At 38.3% G+C, this 26,887-nt stretch overlaps 1 protein-coding gene across 1 annotated transcript in view; it reads left to right on the forward strand.

Moving 5' to 3' along the window:
- The window catches only part of DIAPH3 (diaphanous related formin 3), a 565,391-nt gene that overhangs the window by 204,882 nt on the left and 333,622 nt on the right, over window positions 1-26,887 (forward strand). Inside the window, 5 exon segments of the mRNA XM_070799979.1 lie at window positions 400-464; window positions 5,812-5,916; window positions 8,558-8,645; window positions 8,648-8,850; window positions 9,607-9,721. Coding sequence (XP_070656080.1) covers window positions 400-464; window positions 5,812-5,916; window positions 8,558-8,645; window positions 8,648-8,850; window positions 9,607-9,721 — 576 coding nt within the window.

The raw sequence follows: 26,887 nt of genomic DNA on the forward strand, positions 1-26,887 counted from the left end.
TCAGTTATCTGTTCTTATGACTTATCAATTTTTAGATTTTTATTCCTAATTTTATGCTTATTGCTATTGTACATTTTCCCCATTTGTATTGGTTATCATCTTCTCCTTTTCCTTCGAAATATGAACTGAGGATAGCAACCTTTGGGTGTTATATGTACAGTTGAACTCTCTCTTCCTTTTGCTTAACACAAGGTTAAAATTGTAGTTGGGTTTATCTTTCCTCTTATATTTTATGACCTTGGTATCATGCTTAGAAAATCATTCTCCATTCCAACATTATATATTTCTCCATTTTGTTTATTACTGACATTATTTCTAATTTTTCTCTGTAATTTTTTTTCTTTGTAAACTTTTAAAGTAACAGTGAATTTAAGAAAAATTTTGTCATTGCAATTTTAGATATTTGCATAGATGAAGCAAAACTAGAAGGGTCTGAAGAGAAAGCATCAGAACTTAACAAGAAAGTAAGTAGTTTGACTAACTTTGCAAGACTACAGGGGGGCTCCTGCAGCTATATTTCTGCCTCAGGGACTCTGTGTTCTTCCAATTTCCTTCTTTACTTCCTTTGGGTGTTTGCACAAATGCCATCCTCTGAGGACTTCTATTTAAACATTTAAACTCCTTACTCCCAACTCTGACTTTCCGTATGCTTCTGTCCTTGTTTTCCTACTGTTGTATTTATCACCATTTGACGTGCTACACCATTTATGTATCTGTGTGAGTATATGCAAATGTCTTGTCTGTTTCTCCCTCTGTAATAAAATTTATGAAGGATTTTTGTTAGCTTTATTCATTATCATGGCACCTAAAACAATTCCTGGACTGAAAACTAAACATATTTTTTGAATGAGTGAATAAATAAATGATCGACAGTATATAGAATCAGAATTTTAAGGTTGGAGTATTTCTCAAGGCCTCAGATAATTTAGGCCCTTAAGATTGAAATTATATCTAAAAATTTTAAGAGAAAGTTTAACTTGGTTTTGGTTTCGATTAAAGTTGCTTCATAAGACTAAGCAGAACCATTTAAAGTTGTCTTTTTCATAAGTCATAAGTATTGGATGTTAGCAGTTTCATGTGTTTCTGTCCCAGGAGTGTTGTTGACCATCCAGGCGTCCCCCCTTTTCTTTAAGTTAGTGTATTATGCTTTTGTCTCTACTTAGTGGGCACCTATTACACTTGTTCTTTGATCTTAAAATTTTATTTTTAAATTTTATTATCTTTTGTTGTTGGATTCTTCACAGTTTAAGTAGTTTATTCTGATTTTGAATTCTTGGGGCTGGTTCCTTTCATTGGAGGAATCATGGCAGTAACTGCTACCACTGCTTCAGTGAACATTGTACTCAAGGAACATTTAGACTGAGTTAGGCACCATGCTAGTGAGTCTACATTTTTGATGTGTCAAGCCCTAAATGAACCTTGAGAGAATTGTACATTTTTAATAGACTTTTAAGATAGAACATCTTGAGTGAAAGAGTGAGTGAAGTCACTCAGTCGTGTCCGACTCTTTGTGACCCCGTGGACTGTAGCCCACCGGGCTCCTCTGTCCATGGGATTCTCCAGGCAAGAATACTGGAGTGGGTTGCCATTTCCTTCTCCAGGGGATCTTCCCGAGCCAGGGATCGAACCCAGGTCTCCCGCATTGCAGGAAGACACTTTAGAACATGTTAGGGCTTCCCTAACAGTTCAGTTGGTAAAGAATCCACCTGCAATGCAGGAGAGGCCAGTTCAATTCCTGGGTCAGGAAGATCCACTGGAGAAGGGATAAGCTACCCACTCCAGTATTCTTGGGCTTCCCCTTGTGGCTCAGCCGGTAAAGAATCTGCCTATTGTGTGAGACCTGAGTTCCATCCCTGGGTTGGGAAGATTTCCTGGAGAAGCAAAAGGCTACCCACTCCAGTATTCTGGTCTAGAGAATTCCATGGAAAAAAAAAAAAAAATTCCATGGACTGTATAGTCCACGGGATTGCAAAGAGTTGTACATGACTGACTGACTTTCACTTTCACATGGAGAACTTTGTAAGTGCCCTAAGACATCCTAAGTTTCGCCAAATACTTAGAGAATATTATCTCCCAGGCCTTTGGCTGCAGGCTCAGATTACAGCTGAGGATATTAAGATCGCTGTTTTTACAAAGTGACTTAGTTAATGGGGGAAACAAAGTAATAGATACTTTAAATTATGTGTCATAAATGTTCTAGTTGATAGATGTTTGTGTTGTATGGTGACCTCTCACCCACTGACTCTGTGTTCCAAGCTCAGTAAATAATACTTCGACTCACTGTAGGAAGGGAGTAGCACGCTTTCAAGTTATTTGGTTTGAATGAATCTCAGATAGTTTAAATTGGCTTTTATAATCATTTTTTTTTTTTGGTTTACAGTATTTGAATATGATAACTTTCTCAAAACACTGTTTTAAAATTGTAAGCTTTTAATGTAAATAGAAGAAAGACCTTGTTCAAGGTTAGTTGTCTTCTTTTAGTCAGCAGTTATGTGTCTTAGGTATACTCAGAAAATATTGTTCATTCCATAAAAGATTTCTATTGCCATACCATTTTGTATGTGTCAGCAAGAATTTTTTCTGATAGCTTTATAAGGACACATGTAAATACTTTGCTTTAGGCAGGAAGCTATCATGGTTGCTAGACACATTCTTTATTTTAATGCATAAATTTGAAAAATGAAGACTAGAAATGTCAGAAAGTACATAGAGAGTATTGAGTTATCAACCTTCTTGTATAGATGCACTAATTCACTTACCTGAGGGAATGAAATTAAGTAGAGCCTGAACCTTAACTACGTTTCTTGACATTTTTGCATGTAATTTTGTAAGCGTAATATTGCTCTACTGACTCCTTTCGGAGAGGAAGCCTATCATTTCAGTTTTTGTAAAGTGCATCTTTAATGGAGATTCATTTTATCCTCAAGGCTACTGTGATTTGACTATGGATATTATAAAAATGCTAAAGCAAAGTTTATATTTTGTCTGATCCTTTTATAGGGGAGGATGTAGAAATTTCTCTCTCTTGTAAGTAATACAGATACTCTCAGTATGATAAAGTTAATTTAGTAAGCTTTCTTTGAGTATAGTAACTATGATTCTGGTTGTTTTGATAGTTTTATTTTTGTTCCGATAAATAATTCTTTTTCCTTCTGCATCTTATTCTAAGACCTAAGACAGGACAGTGTACATATTGATATTATGAGAAAGGCGGCTTCATTCTTACTCTCATAAGAATTTAGTTTTCTATTTCTTGCTAAGCAGCAGTAAACATCGACTGAGCAGTCATAAAGAGAATAGCGAAAATGACCTCATAGAGATTTTTGAGACTGGGAGATTGAGGACCTTTATGATATTGACGTGGTTATTCAACATATAAAGGAAAGTTTGACAGGAATTGGCTGATGATTTCACTCAACAAATGAGTTTAATTTATAAATATAAAGCTTTTGGAAAGGTGATGAATAAAGCAGAAAAATCTCATTATTAGTGAGCTTCCAGGTTGGTGAGCATTACTGAGGTGTATGATACTACATTTTGATAGTTTTATAATACAGGATGATAATTGATGGTTTAGGAAAACCCGGTGTGGTGTGTAAGCCTGTAGGAAGGATCTCAGGTGGCCAGGGAACACTTGCCCTAGGAAGTGATGGCTAATGTGAGCCCTGCTGGATAGTGGGAGGCAGCAAAGTGACTATCTGAGGAGGAGGCATAAGTACATTTATTTTGAATTTCTTATATCAAGCTTAACATCTTCAAAACCAAATTCTTTATTCTTGTCTCTAAAAATGTCATTCCCTCAAATTATAATCGTTTTTTGCCAGCTTGCAAAGCAACAGAACACCGTCGTTATCTTCGCTCATTTCCTCTGTTCAGTCAGATGCTAATTTTCGATTTCTGTTATGTATATATCCCCCCCCTTTCTTTGCCTGTTTTCTTGTCCTGTTCTCTGACCTGCTCCAGCAGGGCTTGCATCCTTGCTTGGATAGCTGCAGCGCCTGTTTCTGTGACTCTAGTCTATCTTCAGTCCATTGTCCGTGCTGCTGCTCCTTGGGTTTTCCAAAGTGCGGATCTGATTACATTGCTTTCCTGTGATAAATACTCTAAACATTGTCTGTAGTTATTAGGGAAAAGAAAAAAGCTTTTTGGTTTATTGTAAACTTCCTTTCCATAGTTTCGCTCTGGTGTATCTCTAGCTTCATCCTCTGCAGTTTGTTCTCAGACTTCATTTTGTGGCCCTTACAAGGGATGGCTTGTCATTCATGTATGCACTGTACTAGTCACTATCTGAAATGCAAGCTACGCTTCTCAGCTAATGACTTAAGTTCTTCAAACCTTAGATCAAGCATCATTGCTCCAGGAATGACACACATGCCTCCTGTCCTTTCTCTATTGTGAATAATTTTCATAGATTTTGGATGGTTAGTTTGTTTTGATTTTGCCATCAGACACTATGCTTACTAAACACAATGATCATATTCTTTTAAACTCTGTACCCCTAGTCCCTGCCACTCTGAGAAACACGTAATAGTCACGCTGTTGGATATTTGTTGAATAAAGGAAAGAGGTGGAATGGGACCAGATATCAGATGGTTCTTAGGTATTAGGTTAGTAAGTGTGGTTTTTATAATGAAGCCACTAAAGATTTAAGACAAAGGAGTCATGATATGTGAGCTATCTTTTGGATGGAACAGCAGTATTAAAAAAACAAAGTTTGTAGAAAGACAGTATTGGTTTTGAAAATACTGGAATGCTTCCTTACTCTTGAAAAACCTTCCTTAGGTTGGAAATATATTTATAGACTGGTTTGCAGTCTGGAATGCAGTTGTGAATCTGGAGCTGGTGATGGGAACTTGGAAGCCACCAGTGTATGGAGACCCTATTCCTAATCCAAAGCCTAACCCTCATTTGACTGTATTTTAAAGTCTCAAGGCTACATTTGTGAACTATTTGTATTTTTTAGTGATTACTTTCTTCCTTTTTAAAAGGGAGTCAAGTACGTGTTCTCGATCATGAGACAGAACTCATGTTCATCTCTGCTAGTAGAGGGATTTTAGTGAAGATGATGGCCAGGTGAAACTGTTTTCAGTGCAGGATGGTGACTTGTGACAAGTGCCTATATCTAGAAGACTCATTGGATTTACCAAATTTTATCATTTGCCTTCTTCCTTCAAAGTGTGGCACTAAGGTCTTTGAAAGATTAATTTATCATTAATTTTCTAAAGATTAATGATGAAGAAGATGGAGTTTATCCTCTTAAACTTTTATGAAGGTTAGAACCTATATTGGGTTCTTAAGTTTCTGATGTTATTTTACAAAAATAGGAAATAATTGATGCATTTGCAAAGTGGAGTTATTTATTAATAAAAAAATATTGAAATGGAATTCTTTTAAATCATGTTGATAAACTTGGGAAGTTTCAAGTATACGTTTTCACAGGTAAGGGTCAGGGAATTCAGTACAGTGCCTTGCTCTCTATTATTTTACACAAAGTTGCAATGATACTTGGGGACCCTTAAGAAAAATGCCAGCATTCTGTAAAACTGTAAGCCCAGTTTGTTCTGAAGAGAGGAGAAGGTCACAGATTTCATTTCTGGCTTTGTCTGCTCCTTTGCAAATGAATGATTTTGGTGGGACCCTGAGAGACCTAGAGAAAAGCTGTGGGCGACTTAGCAGAAAGCTACCACCACTCCTTTCAGAAAAGTTATGTGCCACTAACAGAGCATTAGAGTCAAATTTCTTTATGAAGAATAGTGCTTTTTATTTTCATCTTTCTCTGTGTCTTGTATGTTTCTCTTTTTTTTTTTCCAGTTTGAAAAAGAGTTTACCGACCACCAAGAAACTCAGGCTCAACTGCAGAAAAAAGAGGCAGAGATTAATGAGCTTCAAGCAGAGTTACAAGCTTTTAAATCACAGGTAAAATACTATCTACCTGGAGTGAATTTGGGTATTGAAAACTTACAGGGTAACAAAGGTTGTATCATGTCTTCACAGCATCAAAATTTTGAAACTTTAATTTTTCTTGTATGTTTTCATATTTTTGTTTATATATATTTCTATTCTGCTGTGTTTAAATTTTTTAAGTTATTTTGCCTTTTTTGTTTTTTTAATTTGCATTTTTTAAAATGTTTAATCTCTTCCTTGTGTTTCATTTGGGTTTTGTTCCTGATGTCATGTGTTTGCTAGATAATTAAGCACTAAGGGTAAGAAAGTCTTTTATTATTAGATTTGTCATTCATCACTGATCTTTATCCCACTACAGAAAATTATTGCTCAAGCTATTTATTTTTCAAAACCTTCAGCCTATGGGTACCTTGCAGTGAAAGATAACCTCTAGCTGAATGAGAACATTTTCTGATAATTTTTCAATTTCCAAAAGTAAACATTTAAAACACAACAAAAAAGGGAGCAAGTCTGGATTATGAAGTAGATAGCTCACATATATACTCTCTGCACACAAAACAGTTAGGTAGCAAGAAATACATTATCTACATGTTTTACATGGATGAAAGTAAGGAAGTAGAAAATTCATAGCTAAATTCCTTCATGTAGATTTACATGCAAGATGATGAGCAGTAAGTATAGTTTTGCTATCTTCCTTTCATCCTAATTTATGGTTATGTTGAAATAATGTTAGGCATACTTTTCCCTATGTTATTTGCAATTTTGTTCTCTTTTTTTTAGTTAGTGTATAGTTTTGTTGCAGAGTCTGTCTGAAGATACTCTAGGAATTATCTGTTAGTGTTCAATTTTGGGGGAAAAAAATAGAATCTTTCTTTAAGAAAATTCTCAGTGATCATCTTTCTCTAGTGCTGCAAGAGAAGGTACCACAGTTTGTTGAAAGTTTTCATCTTTCTTATGTGGTTCCCTCTCCCTCATATTAAAGAAACATTCGGCTGTGTTTTCTATATTTCAGATTGAGCTTTAGACACTGAAATATTCATGACAATTTTTTCCTGGTCCAGGCTAGTATAAATTTAGACTTTCCTTTCTTTTAATTTTTCCTAATTGAAGCATTTCTTGTAAATCTATGCTAGAAAATTTTAGTTTATAGAAAACATATTCACTGTGTTTGAATATGTTGTTGTTGCATATGATTTTATATAAAACGGGAATATATTTACATTTTGAAACAGATTAAATCAAGCGGTCTCCTATGTTGTTTTAGATTGTGTACAGTGATAACCTCTGTTTATGTCTATCAGAAGAAAGCCTGTTATTAGAGATTTGACATTGACCACATACTAAGTTTTGAAGAACAAATGACAAATCCTTTCTTTGGATTAGTTTGTATTTCTCATGGAATATTTGCATTTGTCTTAATATACTTCTCTTTGATCAAAGCTGTGCTGATGATAAAGGTTATGAATAAAATGTGTTCTGTTATCCATGATTTCATTCCTTGTGTCACTTAACAGCCAAGTGCTGTTAGACGCTGGGCACAGACTGGGGGCACGGTGATAATAGTGTCTGGCCTCAGCAGTGACATTCTCAATCACACTCATCAAAGTCTAGAGCAGAAAGGCAGCTATACCTTTGTTTTAAGACATTAATTGTTAACTATAAATGCCTATTGAATGTGAGTACGATGTACATACATCCTTAACGTTCAAAGGGCTGTGGTATCCATTATTACAGCAACCCAGCCCAACACTAAAGTGATTCTTTCTTTATATGTAATGTTTTTGATAAGGCATGTTTTTTGATTGTGGTCTCAATTTCTCTTAAATACTTTTTCTTTTTTTTTTTTTGCTGATTTTGGATGTTGATTTCAGGCCTTTGTGCATAATCTACTTTCCATAATTTTACCATAAAATTTTTAAATGATTTATTAATACTTATATAGCTATATGGCTTAGAGTTGAAGTTAGTTTCAGGAAATCATCATCACAAAAATTATTTCTCAACTCCTATCACCTTCATGGTAGTAAAAATGCATCTATTTTTATTAAGCAACAGAAGCATAAGGATAGAAGTGCCTGGTAACCAGGTCGTGTCTTGCTTTTGCAGGTCTTACTAAGAATCTTAGTTAATTTTTCCTCAAGGGCAATGTGGCAATATTATTTCCCTCTCTTTTTCTGGATCTTATTTTTTTTTTTTAATTTTTACTAACTTAAATGCTGGTGTCCCACAGAATTCTGTATATAAACCTTTCCTCATGCTCCGTCCTCTGGGTGAAGTTACCTGCACAAATGGCTTCTTCAGTTGTCCTCTTGAGACTGCTGACTTGCAGATCTTTTAGACCCGGGTCACTATTCGCCTCTTGGACATTTCCACCCACATGACCATAACTGCCTTAAAATGGGGAGTAATCTTTCTGGCAGTTACATTTTTAAGAAAACAAAAGCTATAATAATACTCTTAAATTGGGGAAAAAATTTGTTGAAATTTTGTTTGTAGGTTAAACCACATGGCATTACTGAAATTCAGTTGTTTTTGGTTTCAAACAAAATTTTTGAGAAACTTTTGGTTTCAAACAAAATTTTTGAGAAACGTATGCTTGGACCTGCCTTGTAGAGAGCTCTTTGTCATGGTTCTTATTGTTTTTCCCCTGTAGTTTGGTGCCTTGCCACCTGGTACCTGTTTGCCTCCTTCAGAAGGAAACGGAACCGGCCCTCCAGCCCTGCCCCCACCGCCGCCCCCCGCCGCCCCCCGCCGCCCCCACCGCCGCCCCCACCCCCGCTCCCGGGGCTGCCCTTACCGCTTGGCGGAGGGCCTGTGCCCCCGCCCCCTCCGCTGGGACTTCTCACTGGACAGACCGCTCCACCTCCACAGATCCTGCCTTTTGGGTTAAAACCAAAGAAAGAATTTAAACTGGAAACCAGCATGAGAAGATTAAATTGGTTAAAGGTATAACAGAAACAAGTAGAGAAATAATACTATTTCTTAGATTAAAGCTTAAATTTGTATTTACTGGTATATAATTTCCTATGGGAACCTTATGCAAAATGGTATTAAATAAACAGGAATTCTTTTAAGAAAAGTGTTGAGTTTAAAGCCCTTTACTGTTGACTAAAGCTTTCTAGTTTATAAATTGTGTAGGAGTCTATGATAATTGACTGGGATTTGGTTTATAATCAAATGCATACATAACATTTAAATACATACATTACATAATTTAATATTATCATGATTATACCATGTATTTTGAAATGTTTTAAAAAATACAGAAAAGTTAGTATTCTTAGGAACTTTTTTATGTTGGTAGCTATTGCAAAAATTATTACTTGCTGGCTGAGGTGGATATTTAGTAGAGACACAGGAATTCAGAATCCTGCAGAAAGATGGTTTCACGGATCACATAAACTGAGCATTGTTAAAGATTAGGAGAAGTATAACTGAGAAAGAACAAACTTCATTGCATTCAGCTTCAGTCCCCAACTATTTGAGAGTGGAACCTTTTTTTTTTTAACCCTTTTCCCTAATAACACCTTAACTTTCTACAGAACTTGTATTTCATTGAATACACTTTGTAAAAAATATTATGGAGATTACTCCATAAATATCTGCTGGCAGCTCTGGGATACTGGGTGTGTAGATGGTGACTGGGTAGGGGACAGATGATACACTCAACCGTTTGTGAATCTGTCTTCTCTCTGACTGCAGATCAGACCTCAGGAAATGACTGAAGACTGTTTCTGGGTAAAAGCAAATGAAAATAAGTATGAAAGTGTGGATTTGCTTTGTAAACTTGAGAATACGTTTTGTTGCCAACCAAAAGGTAAGTTTAATATCTTGCTTATTTGTTACTTTTAGTATTTTAATATTGCAACTCTTTAGATGCTTTCAATAGTATTATTTGTATCCTATAAATGATGTTTTTACATTAATAATGGATAAATGAAGTTAGTTTTTTTATGTAGAGGATCAACCAAGCAATTTTTAAAATGCAAATGATTAATACCAGAGTTAAAAAATTTCTACACGATACCTTCTTTGAAGATATTCTCAGTTAGACTTTCATAAAGGAGGATATTTTCAGAGAAAATTTTGATATGAAAATTCCCTCTGCTGCTAAGTCGCTTCAGTCGTGTCCAACTCTTCGCGACCCCATGGACTGCTGCCTACCAGGCTTCTCCATCCATGGGATTCTCCAGGCAAGAACACTGGAGTGGGTTGCCATTTCCTTCTCCAGTGCATGAAAGTGGAAAGTGAAAGTGAAGTCGCTCAGTCGTGTCTGACTCTTCGCGACCCCATGGACTGCAGCCTACCAGGCTCCTCCATCCATGGGATTTTCTGGGCAACAGTACTGGAGTGGGGTGCCATTGCCTTCTCCCGAAAATTCCCTCTAGTCAATGAGAAATAGAAGAACAAAATCAAAGTGTGAGTCTTCCTCTAGTCATAATTTTCCCACTCTTTAATGTTGCAGTGACTACCATGTAATTAATTAGTATGGCTCATATGGGATAGAAATTATCAGATTTATAGATTATCTTGAAAGGTAGCTTGAAATAGAGTCTGTGAGTAGATTATATCATCTTTTCATTATGAACAATGAAATTCATTTTCAAGAGCTACCCACAGATAGCTTTTACCTACCTATGCACTGTGAATTTTCTCTTTTTAACAATTATATTTAGGAATTACTCTTGTCTGAAATTTGATTTTGTTATGGGCCTACCATTTATGTTTCAGGGTTGATACTTACATATACTGTTTATTTCATTTTTGAGTAATACATTCTAGATTTGTAGTACAAACCCTTCACATCAGGCATTATCTTTTATTTTTCAGAAAGGAACCTTTTAACAGACTTATGCCACTTATATCCCTGAGCTCATCAAACAGAGAGGTGGTAGGGAGAGATTGCATTGGACAGAGCTGGGAATACTTGGTGTAGACTGAAGTGCTGACTTCTTAAAGTGCCTACTGCGTGCTAGGTACCATGCCAGAGGCTTTATGTATCTGATTTAACTTGATCATCACAGCAACCAAGGGGTGCTGGCAGATACCAAAAACATCATTTGCATTCCTTTGAAATGCTTTCTAAATTAAAATTAGAAACTGTTTCTAAAAAATAATATGTTAGAAACTCTAACAGGTTAATTGTAAATTAGATTTCTAGAATTTGTTTTAAATCCAAAGCCTTTATCAGATATTTTGAAACACCATTTTTCCTGACTAAAATAGTAAAAATAATATATTTTGATCTTTGAAAACCAGGGGAATTTCTTAGTAAGCTAACCCTAGTAAAACTTGTGAAGTAAGCAGATCTTAATTTTACCTTTTGATTATGGAGAATCAAAATTTTCTTTAAAAAAGATTAGTGCACTCTTCAGGCAATCAAGGAAAATATATGGCAGTTAAAATGTGTATTTGCATGTAAAACACTTCAGAATTTCAGATTTCATAATCTGGAATTGATTAGTTTTCCCTTTGCTTTTCTTGTAGGTGGAAAGGGTGATATCTAAAAGCTGTTTAAGTAATACTGCCATCCAGCTACTCTTTTTTTCCTCTCTGTACTCTGATTACTTTCTTAATTAATGAGGCTCAAAAGGGAAACTTGTTAGCATGCCTTCAATTTAGCTGTAGTGTAGCCTTAAATGAAATAATTGGACCTTTAAAAAATTCTTAAGTCATCTAACTTTAGCCTTATGATTTAAGGTTGAAAAAAATAGACATTAGCTCAATCTAATATCAGTTGTAAAGGTTAAGGTGAGGAAATGATGATCCTTTTTTGAATATTCCATATTTCAGTATCTTTCTGACTCTGCGTGTATCCCCAGAGCCCCAAATCTCTCTTCAGTTTGACTTAGAGGCTGGCAGAGGTCTACGACATCTTTTCTTTCAACTCAAATGCAGCTTCCTCTTTTCTGTGACATTATATAAATGATCATTGGAAAAATGAGGAAGCCCACGGTCATAATGCTGGGCAATGCCAACATCTTACAATGCCAACAGGAGGCAAGCTGTGAGGGCGACTGTTTTTTTGGTCAGGATTTTAAAGAATAATTCCTAGAAAGCATTAGTTGAGGAGCCTTAAGTGTGCTTTTTGGCCTGATTAGTATTTTATTAGAAAAGATCATTTGTTAATGCTTTCAGAAGGACAGGACTTTGTGTAGATATAGGAAAGACAAGAAAGGAAGGCAAGACAAAGGTGCCTGGAAAACTTAGACAAGACACAGGGGTGTTGGATAGGTTGCTCCTTGTTCCTTTATTCATGGCCTGGCTGCAACTTTTGCCTATTTCCCATGATGCCAAACTTTTCTTTGAATCAGTTTTGTCATTTCTGCAGAATTCAGAATGGAAATGCAGTTGCTCTCCCCTCTCTAGCAGGCAGGGGGCGATAGAGGCATGAACATGGGTTGATTGATTGTTGGCTTGCATCACAGTTTGGCAGGAAGGACACAGGATTCAGATTACTGAAAAATTAACGGATTTTTAGAGAAAAGGTGTGTTTTGCTTGTTTTTTTTTTTTTTTTTAAACTTGTAGTACCTCTTTGGACTAAGAACCAAGGCTCTTTCTCTGATTACAAAGGTGAATGTTCCATTCCAGGCATTTTATTTATTTATTTTTTTTCTCCAATTTTATTTTATTTTTAAACTTTACATAATTGTATTAGTTTTGCCAAATATCAAAATGAATCCGCCACAGGTATACATGTGTTCCCCATCCCGAACCCTCCTCCCTCCTCCCTCCCCATACCATCCCTCTGGGCCGTCCCAAGGCACCAGCCCCAAGCATCCAGCATCATGCATCGAACCTGGACTGGCAACTCGTTTCCCACATGATACTTTACATGTTTCATTGCCATTCTCCCAAATCTTCCCACCCTCTCCCTCTCCCACAGAGTCCATAAGACTGTTCTATACATCAGTGTCTCTTTTGCTGTCTCGTACACCAGGTTATTGTTACCATCTTTCTAAATTCCATATATATGCGTTAGTATACTGTATTTATGTTTTTCCTTCTGGCTTACTTCACTCTGTATAATAGGCTCCAGTTTCATCCACCTCATTAGAACTGATTCAAATGTATTCTTTTTAATGGCTGAGTAATACTCCATTGTGTATATGTACCACAGCTTTCTTATCCATTCATCTGCTGATGGACATCTAGGTTGCTTCCATGTCTTGGCTATTATAAACAGTGCTGCGATGAACATTGGGGTACACGTGTCTCTTTCCCTTCTGGTTTTCTCAGTGTGTATGCCCAGCAGTGGGGTTGCTGGATCATAAGGCAGTTCTATTTCCATTCCAGGCATTTTAAATGGTAGACACCAGTCTTTGTGCATTTGAAATTGGCAGAAAGGAAAAAGAAAAAAAAAAAAAACAGAACTGAAGCCAGTAATTTAAAAAGAACCTTGGAATTCTCTCTCATGTTCTTTATTTTTTTTTGTTACCAAGTATGGTTCTTTGTCTTATAACGCTTTAGGTTTATGAGGCATTTAGGTTAAGATAATTGGGTTTCAGAGGGCTCATACCCAGAAAAGGAAGAGGAACTAATCATTCCTGTTGAGCACTTGTGGTATGCCAGCCCTGAACTGGGTCGTCTTCATGTGACCTTGTTTAATCTTTACTGCATCTCTTCTGAGGTTTTTCTCTTGGTCTGCTGATTGAAACAATTGTAACCACACAGTACCACCCTGCCCCATCAACTCACAGATGGAGCAAGATGTTCTTGAGAGAGTTGAGCCTTTCCTCTTAACTCATGTTGCTCTTTATTATTTTTCTTCTCTTTTTTTCCAGTTAGATTTTACTTATTTTGCTTTTTAAACTAATCTCCTTCCTATGACTTTTATACCATTGCTTCAATAGGAACGTGTTTTGTGTCATAAGGAGTACAGAAACTCCTAAGTCCTTTCCTATGAAATCAATATTTTTTTCTGATTCAGTTATATCATTTTCTTTTTTATACTTTATTTCCCTTGTAAGTATCTCACTTTAGTTTTCTTGGTTCTCTCCATCCTAAACTTTTGAGATGAATCTTAGTTTTCTATAGTTTAGATTCTTTTGAAAATAACATGTTGGCATTTTTCCTAATCATATATTTTTTTTCTCATCTGCCTCATTAATTTCTCCTGCTTTTTCTCTATCCTGTTTATCTACAGTTGTTCACCTCAAGTATTTACAGGGGACATATCGTATGTGAAGACTTGTGTTTGGCACGGGGGACACTGTGGTGAGGAGGTGGACTTGGCCCTAGGATCACACGGCCTTGTGGCCTCGGTGCTGTGCACTCAAGTTCGCAGCTGAAGTGTAACAACCAGGAGTGAGATAACCAGTGCTCATCTTGATTATAGAAAAGACGACTATGTTTTACTGTTTCAGGCTTCTGCTAAGACTTAACAAGGTTATGAAAGAGCATTGTTTATATATCTCTCAGAAATTTAATCACAATATTCATATACTGAACATTTGGTATCATCAAAATAATGCTAATGACCTGTGTATTTTTTACCAGATTGGAAGCATCTGGTGGTTAATTTTTACAGGCTGTTGGCAAATGGATTAACGTATACTAACAGGTTATTGGTGTTGGATTTATCAAGTAAAATTAATATTAATTACATTCATTATTCACAAACTGTTAACTTAATAGGGATTAAAGGGCTTTCTGAAAGTATATGAATAGTCTAATTCGTTTAGACTGATTAATTATGAAAATGTGATTCCACAATTGTTAGCTTTCTGAAGTAATCACATTTTATAACAGGTGTGTCCTCTTTGCCAGATAGAGTCAATAAACTGGTTTATAAATAATTTCTCAACTGAACAGTTATGGCATATGGAAACAGTTAATGGATTATGTACTTAAAAACAAATCAAGCTTAGATTTCTGACATCATAGTTCAGTGGACAAAGTATTGAGGTAGAGAGTGATAAACCATGGATTATCCCAGTGACTTGGCTGTGTTCAGGATGTGTCTTTGTGTTTGAAACACAATTTATTACTCTGTACAAGCCAAAGTGTATAAAAATCCTGAACTACCTCCAAAGCCTGCATTAAGATGAACAATATAATTTGTAACAGAGAAATATGGTTCTTGAGGGCATGTTAATATAGAAATGATGCCAAAATGAACATATCTTCAATATCTTGCAGATTTCTGAAGACATTTGACAAACACTAATTTAGGAAGATTGGGGAGGAAGTTTGTGGAGAATTAAATATTTTTCTAGGGATCTGTTTTGGTTTTTGTCTGTGTGACTGAATCTGAAAACAACTTTAAGGAAATTATGAGGTAGGTCAGGAATGTCATGCTTGTTTCACCATTAGGGAGTATCTCATTGTTACCAATTGTATTCTCTGTTGTATTGCAAAAGAAACCAGAATTTATTCTGAAAGCTTTAGAGGGAAACCTAGAGAGAGAGGGTATAGAAAGGGGTTGTTTAGGTTAGAGCTACAGGCAATTTTCAGGTCCACAGAATGCGTCAGTCACATGCTTAGTTACCCAGCATACCTTTGGCATGTTGTGATAGAAGCTTTAAAAGTCCCTGTAAGTAGACATGTTTTCTTATATACTGTGGTGATGCTGTAAACAGAAAGGGAGGAGGGTTGGATTTGCTTATATAGTATTGGGGAGTGTGTGCCCATAAACGCGGCTTTTTCCCCCTTTCCTTTTTTCTCTGTTTTGTTTCTTCTTCCATCAGAGAACGGAATGGTATCAGGGCATTGGATTCGACTAGAGTCATTTGACTAGCAGTAGATTGGGCAGTGCCGTCTCCTGTTTTACAAGTAATTCATCTTGGTATTTTATTTCTGGTAGCAGTTTTCTGTGGTGCACCTTAACAAAATTGTAAATTTGTTACATTCTGTCATCATCTGTTAGGATTTTTTCTCTTAGGATTTCTCGTCCATTTCCTGCATCTTCTGCCTTCTTCCTCATTTACACTGGCATCTCTTGTTACCGTCTGATTACTCAATGTACACTTTGCAATTGCCTTGTCTGCAGTATGTTCTATTGCTCAGGATTCCCACATAATTAGTGCACAGTATTATTCTCCAGAAAATAAAAATGAGGCTCTTCCTTCTGAGTGTGTTATTTTAATCTAAAGCAATATTTTGTAAATCTGGCCATTCACCACTTCCCCTCTTCTCTGCTCTTTCCTGCCCCTTCTCATCCCTGGGCCCACCTCCACACACACCACTTGCCAGGCTTTGAAGACCGAGAATCACGTGGAGTTAGCACTGTACCTGATCCATCTCTGGAGCACAGGCAGGGAGTGGGCTCGTGGTAGGAGAGTTATAGGAGATGGGTGCTCCTTGCTGAATTCCAAGCTATAGGAATTCGATAAGAAACAGTGTATTAAGTTTATTTGTAAGAGGAAAAAAAAAAAAAAGAAAATTTCTCATGGAGATAACTTTATTATAATTATGTAACCTTGAATTTCCTAAGTTACATTTGGATTATGTATTTGTGTGTTTAGTTAAGCTGGGTGTTCCTCCCGCTCCCCTTCATTTGGGCATATACTTCAGGTCATTTGGGCATATACTTTCAAACTTTGAACATATTCTATGTATAGAATAAGCTTTCATGAATGTCATGGCATCTGAGGAGAATGCTAGTTTAGAGACCTTTGTTTATCACAGGTCTGACTTGTCCAAGTGCATGTCTGTGCCTTAAAAGAGTGGATATTTCAAAGTTAGACACGCTGTATCCCAGGAGTTCTTAACTTGGAGTCTATGAACTTTGATAAGAAAAATAAAAGTAACATCATTACTTTCACTAACCTCTAATCAATATTTAGTTTTTCCTTCAGTTATAAACAATAAACAGAGCAGAAGCTATTCCATTTCTATCTGTAATGGAATACATTACATTATGTAATGTATTTGTGTGTACTTTGCATCTTGCGTGGGTGCATTCACTCTGTCACATCCGACTCTTTGTGACCCCATGGATTGAAGCCTGTGAGGCTCCTCTGTCCATGGGATTCTCCTGAGAAGAATACTGCAGTGGGTAGCCATTTCCTCCTCCAGGGCATTTCCTAATCCTGATATCGAACCTGTGTTTCCTGCACCTCCTGCATTGTAGGCAGATTCTCTACTGCCAAGCCATCGGGGAAGTCCGTGTACTTTTATATCACATGAGAATTGTTTCAGGTACATTGAAATATCACTGAAACTCATTACTACTTCAACATTAGCATATAAATTTTTAGACTGTCAGCTAGACTTTGTTACTTAAGACTTGAATAAAAAATCTTATTTTGTCAGTTGGGTTCTCCTGGAAACAAATGCTGAGATGTTGAAGTACAGGAGGGATTTTTAAGAGTTAAGCAGTGGGTAATGGATGTGAAGGGTAAAAGATGGTGAGAGCAGGACTGGGCAGGAAGAACCAGGACTGTCCTGCAAATCTGAGAAGTTCTCAGCCCTGGAGCCCAGGATGCGTGTTGGGGCGGGATGGGGGGGGGGGGGGTCCCGGATTGGAGCCTGCTGGCCGGCCTGGGCACTCCTGCCACACTCGGGCCTTGGCTGGGGCTCCAGCTGTGGAGGGGCCGGGAGGGCTCGTGGCTCGTAGCCTGTGAGCTCAGGGTGCTCTTTCTGTAGCTGACTGGAAAGTTCTTTTCTGAAGGGAGATCTGAGCATCCCATCTCCATGGTTGTCAGATGTGTGACTGGTCCACAAACTGGCATTCAGTGTGTTTTAATAACTGCATTTGAGAACAGTTTACTCCCTTAGAACTAGTATGTACTTTTTATGCATTTAAAATCAAGAGAAGGGGTCTACCTCTCTGATCGCAGTACGGGTCCGTGCCAGCAGATGTTGCAGGCCCTACTGTACAGGTGAGACTGAGGTCAGGGGCCTGCCCTCACCTGCCACCTCTTCACATGTACGTGGCTTTTGGGCTTGCTTGTTTTGTAATTGAAGGGCCCAGTGTGTTATTTGTAATGAGATATTTCATCCAACTTAGAGTAATTTTTATGATGGTTCCAACATCTGGACATCCATTTATTAAATAAGGCATTTGTTAATACAAACATGTATCAAATGTGGAACAAATATAAAACTTACTCCCTAATTAGACAATAAGAAAGCAACAATATTAATAATGTGTCCTTTTTAAAAGTAATGTTTATTTCATTTATGTCATTTTATTTGCTCCCCAAAGCAATCCTGTGAAGCACCCCAGGCAAATGTTCCATACATTTTATCTTTAAGAAAAAGTTGTGCTCTTCAAGTGAAGTTCAGCTAAAAGGAGCTGCCACTCTGAATGGAATACAGATCTGAGTGTAAAGTCATTGCTCCTTCTTCTATGCCATGCTGCTTCTCTGATTAAAAGAAATCCTATTATGTTTTATTTAAAGTGCTCTTCTTTGATTTAAAATAATTTTCCTCTCATCTCCTGCCACCTTACCACTGCCCCACAGCAGTTCATCCTCATCCCACGATTTATATTAAAGGCTTTAAAAACCTGCCGTTTTTTATTAAGACCATCTTTCATCATTTGGTACCTCTTTTCACTTCTGTAAGTATTTGAGCTGTAAATACTAACATCACGCTGTGGAGTGTGTGGAAGAAGTGAGAGACTGGAGTTCAGCTACAAGTGTGTGACCCCAGCCGTTACAGCTGTAGGTCTTTCCTCTCTAAAATGTAGGAGATAAGATCCAGCTCATAAGGTTATTTTGAGGATTGTATAATGAATATTTTAGGACATCTTTTGCAATGCCCAGTTCATTGTAGTTGCTCAAGAAATATTAGCTGAACTTAAATTCTGAGAACGCAGGCTCATCTTTACTTGCCTTGTTTTGTGTATCATCTCTGAATCTTCTACAATAGTAACAAGTTAAATGACCTCCCTTCACCTTGACCTCACTTTCCAGTGAAGCTTTCTAAACTGCTCTGTTAATGGACCTCTGGTAGTAGTTACGTATGAAGACTTCTAGAATACCAGTCGGTATATCTTGTTTCTTTGATTTTTGTATACATCTTCAACTGTCAAATACTTTATTAAGATTCTGTGGAGAAGGATCTGTTGAATCAATGTAAAGACCTTTATTTCCCTATTTTTAAAAATTTTTCTGTATTTTTTTTCTTTCAGTTTTTGAGTGATTAATGGAGCTGGTGCCCGACGATGTATAATTTTAATAACTGAAAATTTTAACTTTGGTTTTCTTGGTGTGAATCTGTTTTAGATTATTGAGCTGATGAAAATGATCTTGGAAAGCTCATTCAGTTCTTTATAAAACCTTACTGGATCTTGTTAGTAATTCATTATGCTTGATGGTTATTTATAGTTTCAGCCTAATGAGGGTGATATGAATGGCTTAATGTCTTTGTGGAACTGGGATGCATTAAGGTCCCAGTCCCCAACCTTGTTGGCACCAGGGATCAATTTTGTGGAAAACAGTTTTTCCGTGGACCAGATTTATTAGATTTATTGTGCACTTTATTTCTGACCTAATGCCACCACTGATCTGACAGGAGGTACTCGTCTGCATCCCGGAGGTTGGAGACCCCTCTTTAAGGCAAAAGGAGCCTTTAGTTGATAGGCAAATCAGAGTGCCAAGTAGAGCTTTTGGCCTAAATCCCTGCAGGGTTTGCAGGAAAGATGAGAACTGTTCATTTTCTTAGTTTCATAGAGCGCTAGCAGAGGTTCAGAGGAGTGATCATTTCTCAAGAACAGGCTCCTCCTCTTCTTCTTTTCCAGCTCTGTGATGTAACCTAAAGAAATTATTTAGGTCAATTGTATAACACTGTCTTTTATACATATCATTTAGCCTAACTCTTATTTCCTAAACAGGTGACAAATTGAAGAAATACATAAAGAAATGTCTTTAGAATGTAATTGAAAATGGCTATTGTATTTCTTCTTCTCCAATAGCCTGTCTAGTAATAATAGGGGAGGCAAAACTCTGAAAAGTGTTTATCTCTGAATGATTTACAGCCTGGAAACATGAGATTGGCAGATGAACTTGGAAATTTACATGCTGCATTAGTGTATGTAAATTAGTCTTTTCTGATGAATACAGAAAAGGAAGTTTGCCTGCAGGAAGTAGTACTCAGTTAAAAGTGATTTTAACTAAAAGAAGCCTGGTGGTTTGTCCCAGGGATGGCAAATTCAGTATCCAGTGACATTAGATTAACTTCTCCTCTGTTTCCTGTCTTTCACCCCAGTTTCAGCATAGCCCAGCTGGCAAAGCAGGAGGGAATCATTATGCTCATGCTCACAGATGGGGCTTTGTATTAGTTTTTTATTGATGCTCTAACAAATTTCTCCAAATTTAGTAGGTTAAACCACGTAAATTTACTGTCTTGTGGTTCTGTAGGTTAGAGTCCTGTGTGGGTCTCATTGGGCTAAAATCAAGGGCTGCATTCTGGAGGCTCTTAGGGAGACTCTGTCCCCTGCTTTCCAGCTTCCAGAGGCTTCCCACATTCTTCAGTTTGTGGCTTCCTCTTCAGTTCCTCAAAGCCAGTAGCAGTGAGCTGAGCCTCCCTCACCTGATATCCTTGAGTACGTATTTCTCAGATTCTGACCTAAATCAGGAAAGTTTCTTTAAAGACTAGTGATTAAATTGGGCCCATCTGGATAATCAGGGAGACTCTCCTAATCTTAAGGTTTTTAACCTTAACCACATCATCAAAGTTTTCTTTTCTTTGTAAGGTGACGTATAAAACAGGCTCCAAGAATTAGGATTTGGAAATCTTTGACAGAGAAGAACAGGGCTTCAGTTCAGTTCAGTTCAGTTGCTCGGTCGTGTCCGACTCTTTGCGACCCCATGAATCGCAGCACGCCAGGCCTCCTGTCCATCACCAACTCCCGGAGTTCACTCAGACTCATGTCTGTCGAGTCAGTCATGCCATCCAGCCATCTCATCCTCTGTCGTCCCCTTCCCCTCCTGCCCCCAGTCCCTCCCAGCATCGAGTTTTTTCCACTGAGTCAGCTCTTCGCATGAGGTGGCCAAAGTACCGGAGTTTCACCTTCAACATCATTCCTTCCACAGAAATCCCAGGTTGATCTCCTTCAGAATGGACTGGTTGGATCTCCTTGCAGTCCAAGGGACTCTCAAGAGCCTTCTCCAACACCACAGTTCAAAAGCATCAATTCTTCGGCGCTCAGCCTTCTTCACAGTCCAACTCTCACATCCATACGCAACCACAGGAACAGGGCTTAGGAGGCCGTAAAGTACAACATTTCACAAGATACTTGACCCTGTTGATTCTGCTCATTAAAATTATATGTTTCCTTTTAGCTCTGCGTTCCCTTAATAGGAATGCTATTTTTGGGTCCAGGGGCATTTTGACTTAATTATTTAAATCATTTGTTCTGTTCACTAAATATTTATTGATCTGTGGATCTTTACTAATCACACTAACATGGTTTTGTTACCATAGTTAAGTGCCTTTCCAAAGCCTTAGGCAAAATCGTCATATCATGTCTAAGAGCCAGGCATTAATTTGCCTCTTCTTTATTTAAATATACTATATTTAATTAATGTGCAACAGGTACCATATCCTACTGTATATTTTCCAGTTTGTAATATATACAATTAATTTCATTTTTTTCTAAGATATTAATAAATTCTGCATATATATATATTTACTTTTTTCCCAATTCAGAAATACCCTTCAGAAAGCTGCAGTAAAGAGCCACTGATATCTATAAGCAAATTGGTTCTTGACTTTCAGTTGTTATCATTTAATTATTATTATTTAATTATTTTCTAATTTAGAAAAAGAAATGTGTTATATTGTTTAACTTACAAACTTTTGTTGGGAGATAACTGTTTCTGTATTGCCTTCTTGAAAAACTTAATTCTCTCACTTTGAAGTTTAGTTATATTTTAAAGTACAGTTTGTTTTATGACATTTCACAACAGTATTTTTATCTGAAGAATATTTATATAATGCTCAAACCTAATATGCATCTACAAATGGATATGAACATATAAATGATTATAATTGCATATTTCACTAGATAATTTAAAATATATATAAAAAAGTTTAATTGGGGAAATTTCATCACTGAGAGAAATCACATTTATCAAAAGATCTAATACAGCTGCATTTCACACAGAAAAAGCAATTTATTTTAATTTAATTGTTGTCTCTTAGTTACTTGCCAGTGTCCTCTTCTGTCATCATATTGCCTTAGACTCATTCCTCCTGAAGTAGGGCTCTTCTCCCTTCTTTAATCTTCTTTTCTTCTTCAATTAGAGAGCCAATTATTTTTCAGGGTTTCTCAGGTCTCAGTGGGAGAGCTTGGTGCTCTTGGTCCCATTACTGTAAGATTCAATCCAGAAGAGTTGAAATAGCCAGTGGGATCATTGTGTTTGTTTTTGAATAAGGGACATTTGTTTTTAGAGCTTTTGTGTTTTTCTGTTTAACAATTATTCATGTTTTGAATACTTTTTAACTTTCCTGAGTTTTATTTAGCTTCACTTAAAATCTTATCTAGCTATATAAAAGTGAATGTGAACTTTAGTGTTTGTTTTTTTTTTTTTAATTTTTCAGCACTTTATTTTTTTTTTTTTTATTTGATAAATTTAACGCCTTTCATTGCCATACCTCATTTTACTGTGCTTTGCTTTAGTGAGCTTTATAGATACATGTTTTTGTTTTTTTTTTTTCCTTGTTAATTTTCTGTTTAGTTGATCTATCCATAAGTGTGAGTGGGGTATTAAAGTCTCCCACTATTATTGTGTTATTGTTAATTTCTCCTTTCATACTTGTTAGGATTTGTCTTACATACTGCGGTGCTCCCATGTTGGGTGGATATATATTTATAATTGTTATATCTTCTTCTTGGATTGATCCTTTGATCATTATGTAGTGACCTTCTTTGTCTCTTTTCACAGCCTTTGTTTTAAAGTCTAATTTATCTGATACGAGTATTGTGACTCCTGCTTTCTTTTGGTCCCAATTTGCATGGAAAATCTTTTTCCAGCCCTTCACTTTCAGTCTGTATGTGTCCCCTGTTTTGAGGTGGGTCTCTTGTAGACAACATATGTAGGGGTCTTGTTTTTGTATCCATTCAGCCAGTCTTTGTCTTTTGGTTGGGGCATTCAACCCATTTACGTTTAAGGTAATTACTAATAAGTATGATCCCGTTGCCATTTACTTTATTGTTTTGGGTTCGAGTTTATACACCATTTTTGTGTTTCCTGTCTAGAGAATATCCTTTAGTATTTGTTGGAGAGCTGGTTTGGTGGTGCAGAATTCTCTCAGCTTTTGCTTGTCTGAAAAGCTTTTGATTTCTCCTTCATACTTGAATGAGATCCTTGCTGGGTACAATAATCTGGGCTGTAGGTTATTTTCTTTCATCATTTTAAGTATGTCTTGCCATTCCCTCCTGGCTTGAAGAGTTTCTATTGAAAGATCAGCTGTTATCCTTATGGGAATTCCCTTGTGTGTTATTTGTTGTTTTTCCCTTGCTGCTTTTAATATTTGTTCTTTGTGTTTGATCTTTGTTAATTTGATTAATATGTGTCTTGGGGTGTTTCTCCTTGGGTTTATCCTGTTTGGGACTCTCTGAGTTTCTTGGACTTGGGTGATTATTTCCTTCCCCAGTTTAGGGAAGTTTTCAACTATTATCTCCTCAAGTATTTTCTCATGGTCTTTCTTTTTGTCTTCTTCTTCTGGAACCCCTATGATTCGAATGTTGTAGCGTTTAATATTGTCCTGGAGGTCTCTGAGATTGTCCTCATTTCTTTTAATTCGGTTTTCTTTTATCCTCTCTGATTCATTTATTTCTACCATTCTATCTTCTAATTCACTAATCCTATCTTCTGCTCTGTTATTCTACTATTTGTTGGCTCCAGAGTGTTTTTAATTTCATTTATTGCATTATTCATTATATATTGACTCTTTTTTATTTCTTCTAGGTCCTTGTTAAACCTTTCTTGCATCTTCTCAATCCTTGTCTCCAGGCTATTTATCTGTGAGTCCATTTTAATTTCAAGATTTTGGATCAATTTCACTATCATTATTTGGAATTCTTTATCAGGTAGATTCCCTATCTCTTCCTCTTTTGTTTGGTTTGGTGAGCATTTATCCTGTTCCTTTATCTGCTGGGTATTCCTCTGTCTCTTCATCTTGTTTAAATTGCTGAGTTTGGGAGTCCTTTCTGTATTCTGGCAGTTTGTGGAGTTCTCTTTATTGTGGCGTTTCCTCGCTGTGTGTGGGTATGTAGAGGTGGCTTGTCAAGGTTTCCTGGTTAGGGAAGCTTGTGTCGGTGTTCTGGTTGGTGGAGCTGTATTTCTTCTCTTTGTTCAGTCGCGCTATGGGGAGGGAGGGAGGGATGCTGCAAACAAATGACACTGGCATGCGCTCTCAGTGCCTCAGCCACACTGGGTCTGCCCCCGCTCACGGCGCATGTAGCCTCCCTGCCCACACTGCTCAGGCTCTAGGTTGTTCCGCCGGGAACAATCCGAGGCTGGCCCTGGGTTGCATGCACCTCCCAGGTCCAAGCCGCTCAGGTTCAGGCACTCAGGTAGTCCTCAGAGGCGCAGACTCAGCTGGGGCTGCGTTTTGTGCTCTTCCCAGGTCCGAGCAGCTCAGGTGATGAGGTGTTTGGCGAGTGCCAATGTTGCAACTTATCGCCTCCCCGCCACTTGGTTATCTGGGTGTAAAACCGGCGCACCTTCTCAGGCAGATGTTGACCGTCCAGACCCCCAATAAGTTTTAGTTAGCAAAGAAGCCAATTTTATAGATAATGTCTCTCTGGGGCTGTGATTGCCCCCTTCCGGCTCTGGCTGCCTGTCACCGGAGGGGGAAAGTTTGCAGCCGGCTACCTCTGTTTAGTCCTTTGTTCCGTGCGCGGGCTGGCGGTGTCTTAGGTTAGGGCTGGCTTTTCGCATAGTAGATATCCCACAGTCTGGTTTGCTAGCCCAAATTATTTCGCTCAGATAGTGCTCAGGGTATTCAGGCCAGACTCCCACTCTCAGTGATGCAGCCCGCGCCGTGCCTCCCTGCCCAGCCCCCGCTTGCTAATGGCAGATGCAGGCGTCTGCTCTGCTTCTACGCTGGAGGAGTTACCGTAGGGCTCGCAATCTGCGAGTTTTAATTGTTTATTTATTTTTTCTCCCTGTTATGTTGTCCTCTGTGCTTCCAAAGCTCGGCACGGATTCGGCAGTGAGAAGGTTTCCTAGTGTTTGGAAACTTCTCTCTTTTTAAGACTCCCTTCCCGGGACGGAACTCCGTCCCTCCCTCTTTTGTCTCTTTTATTGTCTTTAATATTTTTTCCTACCTCCTTTCGAGGAGTTGGGTTGCTTTTCTGGGTGCCTGATGTCCTCTGCTGGCATTCAGAAGTTGTTTTGTGGAATTTACTCGACGTTTAAATGCTCTTTTGATGAATTTGTGGGGGAGAAAGTGTTTTCCCCGTCCTACTCCTCCGCCATCTTGGCGCCTTCCCCTGAATGTGAACTTTAAAAATTGACCACTCATTTGTATTTCCATTAGACTTAAGCAGATTTAGCAGTGTTTTCAATACCAATAGGAAGGAAAACAGCAGTCTGTGTCAGGTTCAATGTGGTAATAGTACTTTTGTGATAGATTTACCGTATATGCATGTATATGTATATATACACACGTGTGTATATATCTGAAAATATATTGTTCCATAGACTAGTCAGTCCAAAAATGACTAATCAGTGGATTAGTTTTTGTTTTTTTGAACCATCTTTTTTCCTCAGCTAGATTGTTGAGTGCAGATTAGGCAATGGATATCATGATCCCAAGCCCACTTTTGTACCTCTGAGGTGTGCTTTATCAAAGGAGCTATTTTCGTGAATGTGTTCATGATGAATAGGCATAACCTACAACCTCAATAAATCACAATTTCTCATTATTCTTCATTATACTAGGATTGTAAGAAGGCCTCACAGCTGCTAGAATCAAAAAGAAGTGAGAGAAAGGAGCTGACTTACAAGAAAAGGGGAAACAGGTGCTTGCTCAGCTCCTGAGTGGGCCCAGGCCTCACATTGTAAGAGTCCGGCCTTTGTCTGTTCATGTGAGAGGCTTAGGCCCTGAGCAGTTAGAAATCTAAGTCTCCAGGTTGCATCTTTAGAAAGGCGTTGAAAGTCAGGGGTTCATTTCTTCTTGACTTCATGCCTGGAGCTCACGCCTCTCTCTCCTGCTGAGACTCTGAAGGAAAGGTGGGAGAGGAAGGTGAGGGAGCATGCTGGGGGCCTGGCTGGCCGTCCCTGCACACGGACGTGGAAGTGAGCATGCTGGGGGCCTGGCTGGCAGTCCCTGCACATGGACGTGGAAGTGAGCATGCTGGGGGCTTGGCTGGCCGTCCCTGCACACGGACGTGGAAGTGAGCATGCTGGGGGCCTGGCTGGCAGTCCCTGCACACGGACGTGGAAGTGAGCATGCTGGGGGCCTGGCTGGCAGTCCCTGCACACGGACGTGGAAGTGAGCATGCTGGGGGCCTGGCTGGCTGTCCCTGCACACGGATGTGGAAGTGAGCATGCTGGGGGCCTGGCTGGCAGTCCCTGCACATGGGCTTGGAAGTGAGCACGCTGAGGGCCTGGCTGGCAGTCCCTGCACACAGGCGTCGCGGTGACCCGAGACCCATTCCCTGACTGCAGTGCGGCATAATGGCACATAATGGCATAATTCAGTCCTGTCAGCCTTAGAAGCTGTGGTAGCTGTTTCATTCATTAGTCACCTTCTTACAGCGTTTTTTTTTTTTCATATTGTTTTCTCGTAGTCTTTCTATTCTCAACACAGTAATGTAAACTATCTTCAGATTTATCATCTCTAGAGATATCACCGGGGAAAGCAATGGCACCCCACTCCAGTACCCTTGCCTGGCAAATCCCATGGGCGGAGGAGCCTGGTAGGCTGCAGTCCATGGGGTCGCTAAGAGTTGGACACAACTGAGCGACTTCACTTTGACTTTTCACTTTCACGCATTGGAGAAGGAAATGGCAACCCACTCCAGTGTTCTTGCCTGGAGAATCCCAGGGACGGGGGAGCCTGGTGGGCTGCCGTCTG

The sequence above is a fragment of the Bos indicus genome, chromosome 12 (assembly GCF_029378745.1).
Source record: "Bos indicus isolate NIAB-ARS_2022 breed Sahiwal x Tharparkar chromosome 12, NIAB-ARS_B.indTharparkar_mat_pri_1.0, whole genome shotgun sequence".
Taxonomy (NCBI): Eukaryota; Metazoa; Chordata; class Mammalia; order Artiodactyla; family Bovidae; genus Bos; species Bos indicus.